Consider the following 18,572-nt stretch of genomic DNA (forward strand, 5'->3'; position numbering starts at 1 on the left):
AGACCCAAACGAGTCACTGCGTTTGGTGACAAGCATGGCTAGTATTTTTTAGAGGTGGTTGAGAGGTATGTGCCTCAGAGACAAGAAAGGTGAGAAAGACTTCCCCACCTTTCCACACAAAACAATAAATATATATAGCACTCTGGGCGTGAAGGGGGAGAGGGCACAGCCCTCTCCACACTGCGCTTAGGAAGGCTGAGCTTACCTTGTGATAATAAGATCAGCTTTCTAATCTTTTGCTAAATCGATCACAAAAGAAAGCAAGAATGAGAGACAGAGAGAGAGAGAGAAAGAGAGAGAGAGAAAGAGAGAGAAAACAAATTCACATTCTAGACATTTGGTTTTTAAAAAAACAAACAACAATATAGGGATTTAAAATGTTCTGATCACAAAATCATTTTCTGTCATAAGCGATCATCTCATATGCTGTCTTGATGATTTTTAGATCAGCTGCATAATCCAAAAATCATAAATGAAATTAAGATAAAACAAATTCACAGCATCAGCGTCATCCATAAATGAGTTCTACACAGATGCATGCAGGGTGCAGAGAGGTGAATGATAAACAGAAGTTGTCCCCATGATCCCTGCTCTGACACAGTCTCCCCATTTCTTGGTGTCAGATGGCAGATAATCTCTCCAAGTGCAGGTTGCTAAGCAGAGCGCAGGAAATGCCTACTGCGACATATGGGCATGACACCACCAGAGTTATTACAAGAACGTGGAAAGAGAGTTACACTGTGCACTATCACTCTGCTGATAAAACAATCTGCCAGCTATAAGCAGCTCAGGAAATCGTACACTTTTCTGTTTATTATCTTGAACACCCTCCCTTGCTTTCTTAATTTCACAAGCACACATTCTGCGACTGCCTGCAATCTAGAACTCTGGGTTCCTTCTCAGACATCTGCAGTTACCACTTCCTAGACTGACTGCTGAGAACACAGCAGTCACATAAAGAAACACTGAATAAGGAAGAATAAATTAACATTGACAAAAGGACACACTGATCACCCAGATGGACATCTTTTCTAAAATGACTTGTGAAATTACACATCTCCACCGATATGTTACCAGGAAGAGATGTTTCTCCTCATTTCTCACTTAGAGCAATAGAAATCTGTAATCTAATTAGATGATGTACCAGCCCTCAATATCTGTCAGCCAAACGATGTGCAGAAATGTGTAGACCCGCTCTGGCCCTCGGCTCAACAGTGTCCCTTTTCCGCTGTCAGCAGTACTGTTGGCCTCTGCTAATATAATTACATTGACTTTTATTCAATTAAGTGCCATCCTTCAGTTAAAAAAAAAAAGCTACTTTATCAATTGATTCAGGTGTAATGCAATAATAGAGATGAACTCATGGCAGTGCATTAGCTCTGCTGTTCGTAACTTCAGTACATGGGTTCATTCATGGTAGTCGATTTCCATTATGCAACCACAGTTCAAGGGAATTGATTCTTTATGTTCATTTTTTAATTTATTCCATTTTTGTTTAATAATCCTCCTAAATGCCATATGCAAAACACTTGAAGTGGGGACAGGAAGGATGAGCTGTGGCAAGCCTGCTAGTTGACTCTCATGATAGTGAGCTTTTGAGATTTTCTAACAAACTCACACAGTATTGCAGGGGTGGTAAGAGGAAAAGCAAGAGAAGGAGAAAGACTGAACTCCTTAGAGTACTGATCCTGTCCCTTCAGACATTAGGTTCAGCCTCTAGAGAATGGACAAATGGCAGCACTTGCTTTTAACAAAGACCTATTGTCAGACTCTGGCATCAGCCAATCCAAACCGTTAACTGTCACAAAATACTGTTTTCCTGAAGAGTTACAAAGACCTGGGGCCAACAGCAACTTTCAAGTTTCTTTGGATCAGAGAAGTGAAGAGGTAAACAGAAAGGGAAGATGAAAAAGGCACAGAAAGAACTCATGCTATACACAGAGGATCCCCAATTGGGAGGAAAACCTCAGAGTTCTGGAAATAGGAGGACCCCCTTGGAGAGGAAGAGGAAGTCATATGCAGTTGTGTAAGTGGAGGGAGGAATCCACGAAGGAACCAATTTTGAGTTCTCTAGAAAGAGAGATGGTTTATCTAGAAAACAGACTGTTTTGAATGTTTGTCTCCAGAAAAGGGGGGAAAATAATCATTAACAAAATTCCAGAATGTATTAGAACTTGTATTTTACGAGATTATAACTATATAAAAGCTGTTTCTACTTGCTTTGATTAGGTCAGCAATAGAGATATGAAGAGGCAAATTCCTCTCACAGAAAAAAAATGACTGGGGTAGAGAGCGAAGATGAATTCACCAGCAGAAATGATAAGGTTCTGGTATTATTAGGGATCTGGTCTTCATGAACACAGCAGTGCTTATTAAAAGACTGGTCCCAAACTTAGCTCCAAGATGTTCACTTTCAAGAATGACACAAACTAAATCTGATTCGACCTCCAGTCTCTTGCAGTAGACTGCTTTGCACATGGGAGATGCTGAAAAATACATTTATTTGCTTTCAATCAATATTATGCATGAGTCTTAAGAAGCTTTCCCAAAAATGCCCTGTAGAAAACAATGATCCTAAGATTGGAATCATGTAACGGAGGAATATTTAAGCAAATACAATGGTAATACAGCAGAGGGTAATTCTGACCCCATTAATAATCCACTAGTGTGGTGCAAGGAACTGCTATGTAATTAGGGTGTGAACAGTCCTATACTTTGGGCTATGCTTGGAATTACAATGTTCCCTCAGACCCTCTGCACTCTATGTTTACCAAAACCTCTTGAAAACTAAGATCACCCTTAAAAGCAAAAAGTAACAAGGCCTATTATTATATAGGAGAGATCATAACACCAAACTTATTTTTTGAAATGCTAAATGGAAGTACTCTGACTGAAAGTAGACTATATATATATATATATTGTGTGTGTGTGTGTGTATACTAGTATGTATATATGTATATATATGGGGATAGAGAGATACATTTACATCCAATCTGGAAAAATCTAGATGCCAGGTTTGGGTGTACTGTGGGATATTGAATCAACAATATTCCTGGACAGAAATGTAAATCTGCTATCCAAATTGACAGAAGAAAAATTAATTTTGCCCCACTTAATCCTCTTCTTATCTGGCTTGCTATAACACTACCTGTTGTCCTTAACTGCTCAAAATTTTTATATTACCATTTATTAATTGTAGGATACTTAGTCTTGTGAATTAAATGACATTTTTGATAGTATGCATTTCTGCAAAAAACTAGTCTCTGTTTTATAGGTTATTATTTAAAAATTCTCTCCAGAAGCTCTGAAAACCATTCCTAGCTCAGAAAAAAAAAACACCTCAATGTAAAATTCTAATGAACAACATTTTAAAAAAATACATAAAGTAAAGAAGTACATATTAAATGCAAGATGTAAAAAAGCGAAGCAAATTCTTGCAAATTAAAAGTATGAAATGCAGTCACTTCAATCCCTTTCAATATAAAACAAATCATCCACACTGGTCACGCAGACAGTTCCCACTACATTCAAATTATTCACTTGGAGATAAGCTCCCACCAAACTCTTTAGGGGTTTAGCTAATTTACTGCACAGATACGGCACGTCTGTTGTAATAACAGGTAGGATGTATTGGGGTCGACCATTTATCAGAATTAGACTTCTTTTCTCAATTCGCAGTGAATTATGCTGCCTACATGACTCCCCTCTCTCAGACCTGCCATCCCCTCACGGCCCCTAATGTGGCAGGCAAACAAAATTGGCAGTCTCATCTTGTCAACAAGGGGCGATTCTCCTGAGAAGCCATTTAACATTGCCGAGGAAGCAATGTATTAATGTGCCCGTCCCAGGAATGTTAATCATCTTCAAGCTTCCGACCTAACTTTGACATGAATGAAATCACCAAATTTGTTTACTAAATGAATCGTAATATGCTAATAAGAAAGCGTGACACACACGGAAAAGCCAAACAGATGGTTTGTTTACTCCACTTTGCAACTTTATAAATGTTGTAACTCTGAAGATGTTAGTGAGAATTATTGGTTTGTTGGCAGAGGCAAACGTGTCTTTTGCATACTAAATCTGGCGCTACAGTTAGAAAACAATTTGTCATTGCTGTGGAATGCATAAAAAATGTTGATGTGGTGATGGCTTTTGGGAAAGCAGATAGAGAGAAGGAAATGTGTATGCGGGATGCTCAGGCTAAGGGTAGTATTAATATCCAACCACCCCTGTTCCCTAGCCATTTTACTTTTGAGTTGTATCTGACACATCAAGGCTTCTCAAGGGCCCTGATTATTCGATAGATACCTGTTGCAGTGTAACGTGAGACAGTGTTACATGTGAATAGAAAGATGTTTTCATAGCATTTTCTCAACCAGGCAGTTCATATGGTGCTCAGTTTACTACTATTGTTGGAAAGAAAAAGCCAAGCCAAGAATGCTGGCATCTTTTTAAGGGTTTAGATAAACTTTAGGTGAATTTTTGAATTTTATGTTTACCCTGAACTAACTCTCAAGTCTTCCATTCTTTGATTTACAATCTGACATATAGTCTAGAAGACATATTCCCAAAACAGAAATGCATTTTTTCTCTTGATTTTCAAAAATTTCTGCCACTTTAAAACTTTAGCTTTCTTTTCTAATGTGTACAACATGTAACATCAATTTCTTTCTGAGATTGGAAAGAAATTGGAAATACCTGCTAAAAATATTAAAAATGTTTTACATCATTAACATGATTAAATTATGATCTTTCAAAAAAAGAAAATAACAGTAGGAATGTATGAGTTCCCCAAGAAAGGGGACAGAATTTTGTAGATGATATTACTATTTAGCTATGGCTTCTTCTTGAATTCATTCTATGTTGAAAATGAAACTGTGTAAGGAACATGAACAAAAACAATGCACAAAATCTAATTTATGTCTTTGGTTAAATGATGTTAAAATTGCCAGCAGAAACATGAAAACTTCCAACCAGCAATGCACCTATGCTACTAAACACTTCGATTTTTAGAAACATTCAGTTGACTTTTGTAAAAATCTTTTTACTTTTCATTCCCGTAAGTATAGCGGAAGAAGCAGAATTTTGTATGAAAGAGGTGCTTATTTCTCCCAATATTCTTAACCACCCCCCTCAACTTCTTAGTCCTAGATATATATAATTGAGACTACCGCTAATCTTGTGGGATTCCCTAGTGTATCACTATGTAGTGCTGAAATGTTTACCTGTCTGCAGAAGAGAAATGAGAGCACAAAGTGATCTAAAGAAACCACTGGGTTCATGTTGCTGCCCAAGGATCACTCTGGAGTAAGAAACATTAGCGGCTATCCCAGCTTGGCGCTTCTATCTCATTTGAAACATCTCCTCATTCCTGACCAACAAAGAAAATTTCAATAAAGTACTTTTACTGGTTTAACAACAGAGAGCTCTAGGGATTGTCAAAGTGCTAAGCCTTTTCCAAGGAGAGAAGAAATCAGCAGCTCAAATATAATTAACCTTCCATTCTCAATGCAAACTGCCACGCACAGGAGCTGTGCAGCCTATTAGCTAAGTCATAATGGCCGACAGGCAGAAGCAAAATTGGTCAAAAAGTTGGCTGCTGCTGTCATATTTTTGGAATTATGATTAATGGCACTAATAATGCGGATGATTACTGATATGTGTATCTCCAGCAGTTTATCATATTGCTCTGGCTGCCTACACAATAAGCAGGATGCTATCATTTACCTCTTTATTGAAGGCAATCCTTCTCTGGAAGGAGCATATTCTAATTACTTCGTAATGTTTTATGTCTTAAACATTTTGCAGCTCTGGACCTTGCCAACTGCTTCGTGTCTACCATTGATTAATTACTGAATGTTTAATCAAAATTTAGAACCTAATGTAGTCATTTATGAGCTCACTGCAGTGCCAAAGTAGTTAGGCTTTCCTCCCAAGTTTGGAGAGGGTTGGGTTCAAAATCAAATCCCAGCCATGCATGAGGATCCAAGAATTTCACCTTGGGTGCTCTGAGGTTGCCAATTCCATCTCTGCTGATGAATGGGAGGTAATCTAACTACAGGGTAAACAGCATCTTTACCTACCCTCTTCCCGTTGGACTTCCCTTTCCTCTTTCCCCCAATTCTCTAACCCACAGAGCACCTCCATTGGCTGCTTCTGCGAACAAGAAGGTCCTCGTGAATGCCCATCACGAGAACATAGTTTTGAAGCAGTTAAACAAGTGAACAATAATTTGCTGGGACAAATACATGAGTTTTTTTTTAATGTGGATTTTTTATGGTACTGTCATACAACCATTCACCGTTGAAGTTAAGTGTTTTTTTAATACCATTACTGAACTGCTGAAATGGATGCTAATATAGCTTGGAGTGCTAATGTCAAGTCCTGGTAATAAAAAAGACAGACTGCTGAATGAAATAATTTCAAGTAAAAAATAGAACAAAAGTGCTCTCTCTCTTGCTCTCCACTTTTATTGAATTGGGACTGACTGAGCCAATTGCTTTAGAAGTCTGTAAAACACAATTACTAGTGAGCGAACTGACCCACCAGTGCCCCCGCAGTGACAGAGCAGACTAAGAAGGCAGCCGAGTTCGAGCGCTCTCCTCAGCTGGCCATCAGACCGAAGAGGCTTTCTTCTGGAGATCTGTTGTACTCACTGCCCAAATCCTTCTTCTTTTACGGACAAAATCTTGTTATTTCCCATCAATGTGATCACATAACCTCCTATGTTACCTTCCAAGATAAAAATGTCTATTCCAGCAATTAAGGATGATTTGTCTTTTGATATCCTTATTTATGAGGGTGTTCCTGTGTAAACACACATATACATTTTGTGGATGTATTCAGATTAGAATGCTAGCATAATTTTTGAATAGCTGGTAATAATTCAGATTGATCTATGCAATAGAAAAATTGAGGCATCACTTACATATGTTCCGTTAGCAACACTTGGCTTTTTTTTTTTTTTCCTAAGGTAAAGTCAAAATAATTAGAGCAAGCAAGAAAAAGAATTAAAGTAGAAGTGGGTAACATTTTTCCTCCTAGTTAATAAAAGAAGTAATAAACTCCATAAAGTACTAGAGTTACGATCACTAACACTTCAGGCATAACAGCTTTTTACCAGGAATTTACAACTCCTGTTTTAATTCAAGCAGCTTGCATTAGGACATAAAATGTAGGTATTTTTTAAAAGAGTAGCTTTATGTTAAATAACTGAAGAAAAATTGTCCTTTCGTAAAAAGTACTCTTTCTTTCTCTTTCCTTGGCCTGCTTCTCTCTCACACACGCAGGTGCACACATACACACCCCTCTTGTCACTCAAGAATCAAAGTTACTAAATCCCTTTCCTATGACATTTTTTTTGCAAGGGTAGACTCCTTTCATATTCGGCCACATTCATCAATTTGAAGCTTGTGGGAGTCTTACAGCAAAAACATGAAATGATTTCTGAGAAGGATTTTTTTTTAAAAAGAAAGAAGAAATGCTGATGCCCAACCTTCACTATGACATTTCAACAGAGAAGGAAGTCTCCCTTCTTCTTAGCACAACGACTGATCACTTTCAGCAAGAGAGAGCCGGCAGAAGCCGTTCACCTACGAGGGACCATTTTTACCAGGGTTGAGACAAGTGAATGTTAATCCATGTGTGCAGTCTTACAGCCTGCTTCCTGGGGCGGGGGGGGGATGGCCTATGTATTTTTAAAAAAGATTATCCACAAAAATGAGTATCTCAAATGAATAATTATTTGTGAGAAAGATTCACATCAATAAAGACTACCAGAGGTTCAGAGAGACGGTGGTGGACCCAAGAGAGGTAGAAATCCGGGAGACGACCCTTTCACAATGGCCTCGGCGTGAAAAATACCGCCTGTGCATCCGGCATGTGCATTCTGCCCTAAAGGCTCTTTTGCCTGAATGTTCAAGATAATGCTCCCAAGAGCAGTAGCTTGTTCCTTTAGAGGGGAGGTAAGAATAAGGGGCCTATAGAAGCATTAAGTTTGTGCAATGGATGTAGCCAGCCACGAGAGATTTAGTGTAACCCCCATCGATGAGATCTGTAAAAATCTCTTTGTTGTCATGAGAAGGAAGCAGTCGCCTGCCACTTGGCTTTGCTGTCTATTTGGCGGGCAGCAGTTGGGTGGAAGTGACTGGAGTAGTCCTGGGACTGGAGGAGGGAAAGGTCAGCAGAGGCTTAAATGAGCTTGTCTTCCATCCAGCGGGGCCAGCAGGAGGTCATTAAGAAGATAGGAGGCTCACTTTAGGCCTGACAGAGTCTCTCCCCATGACACCAAGAGACTGCTTTGCTCCCTGCTCTTCTCCCAGCGTATAAAAGGAACCCCAGAGACAGGAATGACACTGGAGTTTATCTTACTACCAAAGTTTCGCTTGAGGAGGGCACAACCAGCAATTACTCAGAGGGGGATTTATTTTGTTTGTTTGCCTTTGATGGAAGGTAATGGAAATAAGTACAAAAGACCTATTGATCTGTTGGCTCTACTGTGAAACCAAATAGAGTAACAGGGGAAAAAAATCGCTTCCTTAACATTTAGAAGTCAAGGAACTGCACCACTTCACTTCCTGAAAGAATTGTGGGAAAGGAGCATTGCAGTTTGATTGGCAAATGTATAAGACACGAGATAAATGGCTGATACCTTAAAATGTTCTCTTCTTGCATCTGGAGAGGATTTAACATACTGTATTCGACAGCTAATTATATTAGGGCAAATATACTAATAGTTATCTTGAATTGGTGCTAAGTGTCTCATTTCTGGGAGGTATTGCCTAGTGGAATCAAGAGTATTTATTGAAAATCTTTCCAGAGAATGATGGGAGAAAAATGGATGTTGCTGCTGAGAAGGTGATAACAGGAGGCAGGTAGCATGTTTTCGCATCTTCACCTCTGTTGTTAATCTATGCAGTGGCTCATCAGAGGTAGCTCATGTTAATTTATTCCTGCACACCTGTACAGGGCTGGAAGTCAGGTAATAAGACAAGCAAAAACTATACATCTCTGCTTTTTAGCTACAGCTACCCAGAGGCCTGTATATGAACAAATTTAGTTCTGGAGACATCAGCAGGTTTTAATAAACCAAATACAGATGTCCTACTCCATATAAATCAAGAAGTTTACATGTTTAAATCTGGATGGATTTAACTAGCAATCAAAGAGAAGGTTTGCACTTGGTACCAATGGTTGCCTCATATTTATTTATAAATCACCCAAAGCAAATATTATTTTGTTTTTCAATTTATTCATGGAGCAAAATCACCTTTCCTACACCTTGAAAATCAAACATATATACTTTACCTTTCTGATAAAACTTAAGACAAACTTTGGCAATTATTGGCCACTATTCTCAGAGGAAGAGAGGTACAAAGATGGTGAAAGTCCTGTTACGATGAAAAACAAAGAGACATATACTTCTTCCTATGCAAATCACCTAGTTTCTATATAGAAAGTCTTCCTTTCAGATGAGGGAGTTTTAAAATTGCCAATCACTAAAGCAGATGTAAACAGATTTTAACATATTAGCAAATGGGAAGAAGAGGACAGAGGGTATTTGTGTATTTTCTGAATAAAAATCAACTGGCATTAGTAAATGGGCTTCCCTTAAATGTAGGTGATTCATGGCCACTCAGCCCTCCCAGGGATCAAAATTCAAGACAGAGGATGGGAATGCGACCAAAGGCAAACTAGGCCCAGCTAATTCTATGACAGTGTCTTCTAGAAAATTCGTCTTATGGGGACTGTAGGTTCTAGGCCAGTTAGTTATTTTTACTTCTTCTCAGGGAGTATTTCATATGTATTCTTCAAAACTGAGGGACAACCTCCTGTTCCCTGACAGAACAGCTTCTTAGTAGCAAAAAAATCATGGGATAAACAAGAAGGAAGGAAAGAAAGGAGTTTAGAGACTTTCAGGACTAACACTACATAATATTATCATCTCATGGTATCATAGTTCTTTAGAGAGAAAATAATTTATGTTATTCTAATAGCCACCTACCCACAGAATGAATTGGCTTTTGTGTTTACTAGCTTGCTCTTTGTTGTTAGTGTGGAATGGTGGTCCTCTCTGCTTTTGAATTTTGCAAACTCACACTCATTCACAACAGTGTCAAGAAGGAGGCTTAGAATCCTCAGCCATCACTAACCTTGTGTGTACACCACTCTCTCCTTCTCTCTTTTTGCTGTCTTTAGACAAAGAACATTCTTGCTTATCAAAAAGCCTTCAACTTGATCTTATAAAATCTAGAAAGAACATAAGCAACGATCTGGAAATCTCTGCTAACTAGCTGCCAAATCTAAAACACAGTATTTAACATCTTTTTACTTTCATCTTACTAACATGCCTATCTAGAGACAAAAATACACCTCCCTCGTGTATAACCTTCTTGGAAGAAGCCCAGAAGGTGTGTATGCTGCTCTGTTAAGGTGTTCTAAGCCCAAAGACAAGAAGGCTGCTTTCATGAACAGAAGGGAAGGGGTTATTCTGTTAGTTTTATCACAGGCATCCTAGAAACCCTGTAGCCTTGCGTACCTCAGCCCCCCAGTCCAAATCCCCTCTAATGCTTTATTTGCACAAGGAAGACATTGTGCAGTCAAGGGTGGATGAATCGAGACTCTGGGGAGAGGAAAGAAATGGGCTCGAGGACAGCAGGATTAAAGGCAAAGGATGGTTTCTGTTTGGGAAGGTCTTGGCTCAAAGAAAAGAAAAGAAAACTTGTCTGGGCTTCATTGCAGAGGGAAAAGCAGGGGCCCAAAGTTCCTGGGGTTCTCGTGACTAACACAGGAAAGGTGAAGAGAAGGGGAAGGTAAGTCAAAGCGGGTAGATCAGAGATGTGATTCAAGAGGATTTGTGAATAAGATTAAATTACAGGTCAATATTAGCTGACAAAATGGTGATAAAAGGCTGAATGAAACAGGGATACAATTATGTTCGAGTGCAATCTGCTGAGATGCAGGAGAAGGCTGGTATCCAAAAGGCCTCACTGTTTCCGGATATTTGGTAGTAAATATACTTGCGTTGTATATTATTTCAAGTCATAGACTCAACAGGGATGAACACATTGCTTCTTAGCCAAAAAAAAAAAAAGTCAAAATTAAAGTATCACAATTTTTTTAAGCTTTTAGTGAGGGATTACAATATTTGAGTATTCTTGAAAAGCAAATTTTCAAGTGAGAATCAAATTACTTTCTTTGTACAGTATTTTTTTCAATTTCTTCACTGATCATGTGTGACAATATCCAGAATTTAAAAGATTAGGTGTGATGGGATATTTCAGCCAAATAAAATGTACCCCCTGTCTTGTGAGGCTTCCCTATATGGCTAAACACACCTGGAGAATATCAGTACTGTTTTCCCACCTAGAATATACTAGTTATCCTAGACACTGGCCTATCCTATATAATCAACGGCTAATATGCAAATCGGCCAAATGGCAGAACAACCGAACACTGTGATATGCACTGACCACCAGTAGGCAAACACTCAACGCAGGAGCTGCCCCCTGGTGGTCAGTGTGCTCCCACAGGGGGAGCACCGCACAGCCAGAAGCCAGGCTCACAGCTGGCGAGCGCAGTGGTGGTGGCTGGAGACTCTCCCGCCTCCGTGGCAGCACTAAGCATGTCCGACTGCCAGCTTAGGCCCGCTCCCCAGAGAGCGGGCCTAAGCCGGCAGTCAGACATCCCCCACGGCTCCTGAACTGCTAGGGGGTGCAGGACAGGCTGAGGGGCATCTCCATGAGTGCATGAATTTCATGCACTGGGCCTCTAGTGTTTCCATAAACTTGGTCACTTGGCAAGCTCCCAATCCTTAGAATAAAAATGGAGACTGAAACATTCCCCTATCAATAAATGCTTTTTCCTCAGACAAACCACCTTTTCAACAGTACCTCCTTATACATTAGGACATAAAAAACACAGTGACATAAAGGAAAGCACCAAGCTTTGGGTGTTGTAGCCTTTTGGACCCAGAGTCATTTTATTCCAGTGTTATGACTTGCAATATTTTCAGCAAGCAAACTGAAACAGTGATAGGAATTCATGCAAATAGGCTTAAATTTTGGCTTCTCTTCAAACACTCCATTTCCATAAATATTTTATGCAGGTTTTCATGAGTCTTTTATTTTTGTTAAAAAAAAGAATCCAATGCATTAACCTCATTATCACTAGTGCACTATTTCAAATTTAAAAGAATGAACATTACTCACAAACTTGGGGAGGAAGAGGTTGGGTACAGCATTATATTTTATTATTTAAAGTACTATAGCTATCTTATCTACCATATTCTGGGACTGTCTACGATACCCTGGAACTGAAAAGAATTTTGTGATCATAAACCATTTTTTACAGAACAAGGTAAAAAGGAGTGGGGGGGTACGGGACTAGGGAGGGGAAAGCTTTAAGAAGATAGATTTCTCTTCAAAGCCTGTTTTGAGTTGTAGAAAGTAAGCCACATTTTCTCAGAAATTTTGCTTTTCATGAATTGGACCCCTTGAGCTGTACTTCAGTACAATAAAACTATTTTAACTTTTATTTTTAAAAAGACTGATCTTTAAAATATGAAGACAAAACAGAGTATTCCAGAACCACGTCACTACTTTTCAGTGGTACTTCCATTATATGTTACATTGTCAAAGAATTCTACCTAATTGATAAGCACTAGAATTTGGGTGGTGGCTACTTGCAAACTTCCTAGTTAATTTTGTTTCTTCCATATCTATTGACTTTTAGCATGTAATAAAATTTTTTCTAAAAATATTTTTAAAAGACAATATAAAACCAAAAAAAACACACACCACACATCCAATATAATAGGGAGAATTAACTGGTGTGTCACTGGTTGGGCTGGTGTATTATGTAAATGATCTGCTCACAAGCTTATCTCCCCGAGGGCAGGGTAACTGCGGTTCCCCACCACTGACCACCTTGACACATTCCATTTATATTACATTTTCTTTAGGGCTGAAAAAGAACATTGTAGGTTTAGGACCAGCTGCTTCTGTTTAAGCCCAACTGTTTCAGAGCTGCAGCTACATAGCTAAGGTGTGATGTCATCTGAAGGCTGGACATAATATATTCTAACTGCTCCTAAAAGTATATGCATGCCTCCCCTTCTGTGTGCATAATTCCCATGATAGACTGTGTTTTAGAGATGTGCTCAAATACATTGTGAAGCTAACATAAAGAAACCCGTATCACCACACCATTTCCCCATATGAACAATTACTTTGGTCCCATTTTCTTCTCATATTTTTGTGACTCAAAGAATTCAAGGACACACTAAATACTCATGTAAGAATGATAACATTTCTGGTTATACCTACGGAGATGCAGGCTGTCTCGATGTCCTGGACCTATGGTTCTTTCCATCCGTAAATTTCTGTTTCTATATTGGATAAATATGTGTGTATGAAGATAATATATTGATTTAATTTAAAAAGCCACAAGGCAAAGCAGAAATATTTATAACAGAAGCTGAGGCTTCTAAGTGAAGGTTCATGGGGAAGCAGGGGAACTGTGTACAAAGTTAACTGATTCACACACCTAGATGCATGGAAAAACATACACACACACACACATACACAGAGCACAGAGAAAAATGGCGTGCATTACTGGGTAAGATGGCATATGATTCTGCATGCTTAATCATAACAAGCACCAACGGCAACAATCCTTCATGAGCATGGCAGCTTGGTTATCGTGTGGTCACTGTGGACAATCTCGATAGTGCATCAAAACATCTACGTTGGATTTTTTAATGACAGGCCCCCTCCCCCCAGCAGGAGCAGCCAATGGAGATTTACTGACCTGTCTCTGCTCCGGCGAGAGGGGAAGGCAGCGTTGCAGCCAGCCACCGTGCAGACATGCATCTCTTTTAAGTGAACGTTCCTGTAGTGAAGCTTCACGCTGTAGGAGCTTTTGAAACTCTTCTTGCACACGTAACAGATTTTGGGGTCTGGGCTGGAACACAGGTCACCTTCTGGGGAGAACTTCTGAGGGCTGCCGTAATTCAGGGAGGAGGCAAAACTTTCGTGCAGGGCCGCCATGCTGGCTCCCCCACCATTGTATAGTCCGTACTGGCTCATGTAAAACATGTCATAAGTGGGATCTGCAAATTCTTCCTTCACCTTGATGATGTCCTGGTGAGAGGGCTCACTGTGGTTCTCGTCGGGCCTCTCACTGCTCATCAGGACCTTTTCGCTCACTTCGCTGTGCATGTGCTCATCCCCTTCCATGGATTCCTCACCTAGTTTGGGCTCTGAAGACTCGGACTCGTTCTCATAGTCCCGCTCAGGTTCTTGATCCTCAGAAGTCATGCTGTCGGCCCTTCTGATTTCAGTCCTTGAAATGCACCGGGACCTGCTGTGCTTAGAAAAGTCCTGCACAGACATGCCTGGACTCATCTCCTCTTGGGAGTGGCAATGATTGTCATGGCTCACGTCATTGACCACAGCTCCAGGGTCATTGGGGTCATCGTCTTCATCGTCAAACTCATCGGCGGTATCGATGATTTCCTTCTCGATCTTCACAGGCATGCTGGACTTCCTGGGCTTCTTCTTGGGGGCCAGGTCAGCACTGGGCTCATGAGTGGCCATCATCACTACTGGCGCTGCTGGCTCAGAGGGTGGTACGGGGTGCTGCTCTATGGTACCACTGGTTGGAATGAGGGGACTGGTCGGGAGGGATGTGGGAGGACTCACCATTTCTCCTGGAGTGAGTAAACTTCTATAAAATGGAGGAACTGGTTGGACAGTCTTTAGCCCGGAAAACACCAGCTGGCTGGGGAGAGGGTTCTGTAAGACGGGGTCTAGTGGGGGAGTGGTAAAACCCATCGGGGGCCGGCCGGGGCTGGTGAGTGTGAGATTTGATTTTGTACTTGCTATGACGGGGGTGGCAGCTCCTGATGTGGCCCGGATTAAATCTTTGTCTCGGTTATTCCTTAGCATAGGCATGTGGAGGCGAGGGTTAGGGTTTGCACTGTGACGATTGCGGCTTCGGAGGGAGCTAAAGACCATGTTGCAGCCTTCAATGGTGCATCGATGTTTGATCTTCAGGTGAACAGCATTATAATGAATTTTGAGAGTACCTTTATCATAGAATGTCTTCCCACATGCGTTACAGAACACTCTTCCTTTCCTAGAGGCTGACCCCATCCTTCTCATCCGGTGGATCCGGAATGAGCTTTTTGGGTGTTCCGTTTTGGTCAGGTCACTGACCGGGGCAGAATTCTGAATGGGGGACACGCAGGTTGGCTCGGTTTTGGGCTCCACGTTAGTAATGCTGGTCAGGGCGTTTCTATTGGGAGTCTGATCGTTCTTATAAGGTGTGGGAGATACTTCAGACTCGCTGCTCTCATTATACTCATTCTGAGTTGAAAGGCTGGGTTCCCGCAGCCTCAGTCCTGGTTGCTCTAACAGGAGCCCGTTTGGAGGCAATCCTAGCAGTGGGGCCGAGACTGGGTTTATGTACTGGAATGGAAGCAGAAATGCAAGGCTGTTGGGGATGTTTTCGAAGTGATGAATGCTGGAAGGGTTGCTGTTCTCTAGGTGAGCAAGGAGGCTGGGACTCCTGGTGCGATTATTGCTCTCAATGAAAGTCCTAATGTCTGAGTCTGTCTTTGAAGACGGAACAGCCACAGCCTGCCCTTCTTTTTCCTGAATTGCCATCAGCTCTACAATGGATTTGGTTTCTCCAAACCGCAGAAACTGCTGAAGGGTGATGATTTCCTCTTCTCGAGACATGATGGCCCAGCGGTCCAGCACCTTGCCGGCAGCATCCTAGAGGCCACATCAAAGAAACAACAAAGACAAACACAGAAACTTATTGATTGTGTATAACTATTCAATGGAACTGAAGGTGCTCTGTCTGCTCAGGGAACACCAAGAGCAGAAAACAACATGCAGACACTGTTAATAAAAGTCAACCCACCAAGCAAACTTTTCTGCCATGCAAATGTAGTCATTAGAGTCACAGTTAGAGAAACAGATTGAGTTTAACAATGTCAAAACAAACAAAATGTAGGCCACTGGGGCTCTGTGATCTAAAACACCTTCACTACTGCTATTTTAACAATAATGGTCTCTATACTGTGCAAATATTTAGCATACATTAGTACAAGACATGAACTCTTGATGTGCAACCCAGTAAAAAAGCAAAAAATATGGTACCTTAGTCCTTATTAAATAATGACACTGTAGGAAGAAATTAAATACATTTTGTGAATTTTATTTCTTCAACACACGCAGACATGACACTGGATTCAATGATGAAAATTCCTTTAAATAGGAGCTATTATGTGAATTTCTAAATAAAAAAGATGAATAAAGTGACATTACCTCCTACACCCCCATTACTAAGCCATATCTATTTTTATTTTTTTAAATGGCTGTATTCTAGTGCCATTTAATAGTGGGCAATTTCATAAGGTAGAGTAAGAAAAAACAGTAACTCTACTTGTCCAGAAAATTGATTGCAATCCTATGATTCAAAGTTTGAGTTAGAATTAAAGTATTTGATTTTTATGCTCTTGTTATAAATGACAGTTACAGATATTTAGAAAGTAAACCTGTGATGGATTTAGATAGAATAAATGTGTAAAAATGTTGTCTCTTAACATCCTCCTCTGATAGCAAAGGGAGTCCATGGAGAATACACATCAGTAATCACCAGACTATGTGTTGTTAAATATACATTAAAAAGCATTTCACACTTTCATTTTTGCTAGTAACTATGAGATTTGCCTGGAGGTAGGACTTACAAATCCTGCAGTGTAATGTCAGGCAATCCATTTCAGCATGGATTGAGAGAAATCTACTCAAACACTTAAATAATGACTCCATCTCTTTCTAGGGCACAGCTTCTTTCCACCAGGACGGGGCGCTTTGCAACCTTTTCTGAATGACATTTACTCCAACAACCTTAACCATCAATTAAGAAAGCAACAACAAAAAGACACTTATTAATTGCAAAGAGAAAAATCCCTAGTTTATAATGGAGAAACCTAACAGACCCCACCTTAACTAAGTGGTAACTTAACATTACCAGTGATGCATGCCATCACGTACCTTCCGCTATATTCACTGAGAAGGACACATCATTTCTTTTGTGGTTTTCTTGCCAAAAATTTATAACCTCAATGGAATCATGAGAAAACACCAGATGAACCAAAATTAAAGAGCACTCTACACAACAGTGGCTAGTACTCTTCCAAGTGTAAAGTTTGGAAAGACTTTTTTAAAGACAAAGAAGGAAATACAATGCGAAATCCGAGACCAGAAAAAGGGTATTAGGGGGAGAACTAGAAAACTTGAATAGAGTCTCTAGATGAGTTAATAGTATGGTATCAATCCTAAGTTCTTCGTTTCAACAATTTTACTATGCTTATGTTAGATATTAGATTACGGGAAGCAGGATAAAGGGAATTGTACTACTTTTACAATAGAAAATTTTCTTTCATAGGCAGTTCTACTCAGCCTTGTGATATAAAATTCTCTCTGGACCACAATCATATGATTTGAACCATGATAACCAGTTTGATTATAAGGAGAAATTTGTCATTTATTTAAGTTACTTAAAAAAGAAGCTCTGATAATTATAGGCTATTCCTGATAAGGCTGACTCCTAGCATTCTATTATTTTACATAAAGTGCATGGGTAGGTATGTGCCCCTGGGTGTCCATTCTTATGAATTTTCAAACACAGATGGCCCTCTGTCATCCTGTAGATAAAACCAGCCTTCAGATCAAATGCTCTCATGCAGCCATCTTCTCAGAACAGTCAATATAATAATGTGGGTACATGGTGATCTGGATGATCCTGGAGTTCTGAATTACACCTTTTTTTTTTTTAAAGTGTCATTCATAGAAATTAGTCTACCTTAGACTGGTCATCTTGGGGGCAGGGGAAAAGGGTAAGGAAGGAAGAGGGTTTGTGTTGTAGAAATTTTAAATTGTGATTTTTGTATAGATTATCTCATTTGAACCTCATAACAGCTTCCAGAGCTCAGTGAATGTTTCACGGATGAGAAACCAGAGGTGAAGAAAGGTGAGATGGCTTGTTCAGGTTGCCAAGATGCTAACTTGGGGTCCAGGACTTGCGCCCAGAAATTCCGACTCCTAGTTCCCTGAGCACAGTGACTGTTGCTCCGTGACGCCACTGCCCAGGGGAGCACAGTGAGTTTGTGATGAGAAGGTGTAGAGCTTCTCCTGAACAGCGCTGGTCCCCAGGGCACAGTAATGCCCTCTTCTACGCCGTTTTTCCCTTCCCATCAAATCCACTCCCTTGACTGTTCTTTCATCAGAACCTTTCACGATGGATTGTTTCTCTGGCTGAAACCCACCCTGAGCAGCATACAGTCACGTCTTCCTCACGTTCTTCCCAGGAAGCCTGCACTCCAATCTACATGTCGGTAATGTACTTACACAGCTGCCAGCCGCTGGCATTAACACTGGCCGTAGAAACCATAGCAACTGATCAAACCACCTGAGGCATCTCCTGTTGTCCCCCTCCTGTCTCCCCTCACCCGGCATGCACAGCAGTCCCATATGGTCTCTCTGTTCTCCTGGCCTGTC

The 18,572-nt window shown here is 40.4% G+C and overlaps 1 protein-coding gene across 4 annotated transcripts in view; it reads right to left on the reverse strand.

Moving 5' to 3' along the window:
- Nucleotides 1-18,572, reverse strand: part of BNC2 (basonuclin 2) — a 302,217-nt gene that overhangs the window by 11,315 nt on the left and 272,330 nt on the right. For 2 of the 4 annotated variants that reach the window (XM_015564718.1, XM_015564720.1), the window contains 2 exons: nt 13,810-15,779; nt 13,322-13,387 (listed from right to left, as the gene is read on the reverse strand). In XM_015564718.1, coding sequence (XP_015420204.1) covers nt 13,322-13,387; nt 13,810-15,779 — 2,036 coding nt within the window. The remainder of the gene's footprint in view (nt 1-13,321; nt 13,388-13,809; nt 15,780-18,572) is intronic. The other 2 variants (XM_015564719.1, XM_015564721.1) reach the window with 1 other exon arrangement.

This window comes from Myotis davidii, unplaced genomic scaffold (genome assembly GCF_000327345.1).
Source record: "Myotis davidii unplaced genomic scaffold, ASM32734v1 scaffold197, whole genome shotgun sequence".
NCBI classification, from domain to species: Eukaryota; Metazoa; Chordata; class Mammalia; order Chiroptera; family Vespertilionidae; genus Myotis; species Myotis davidii.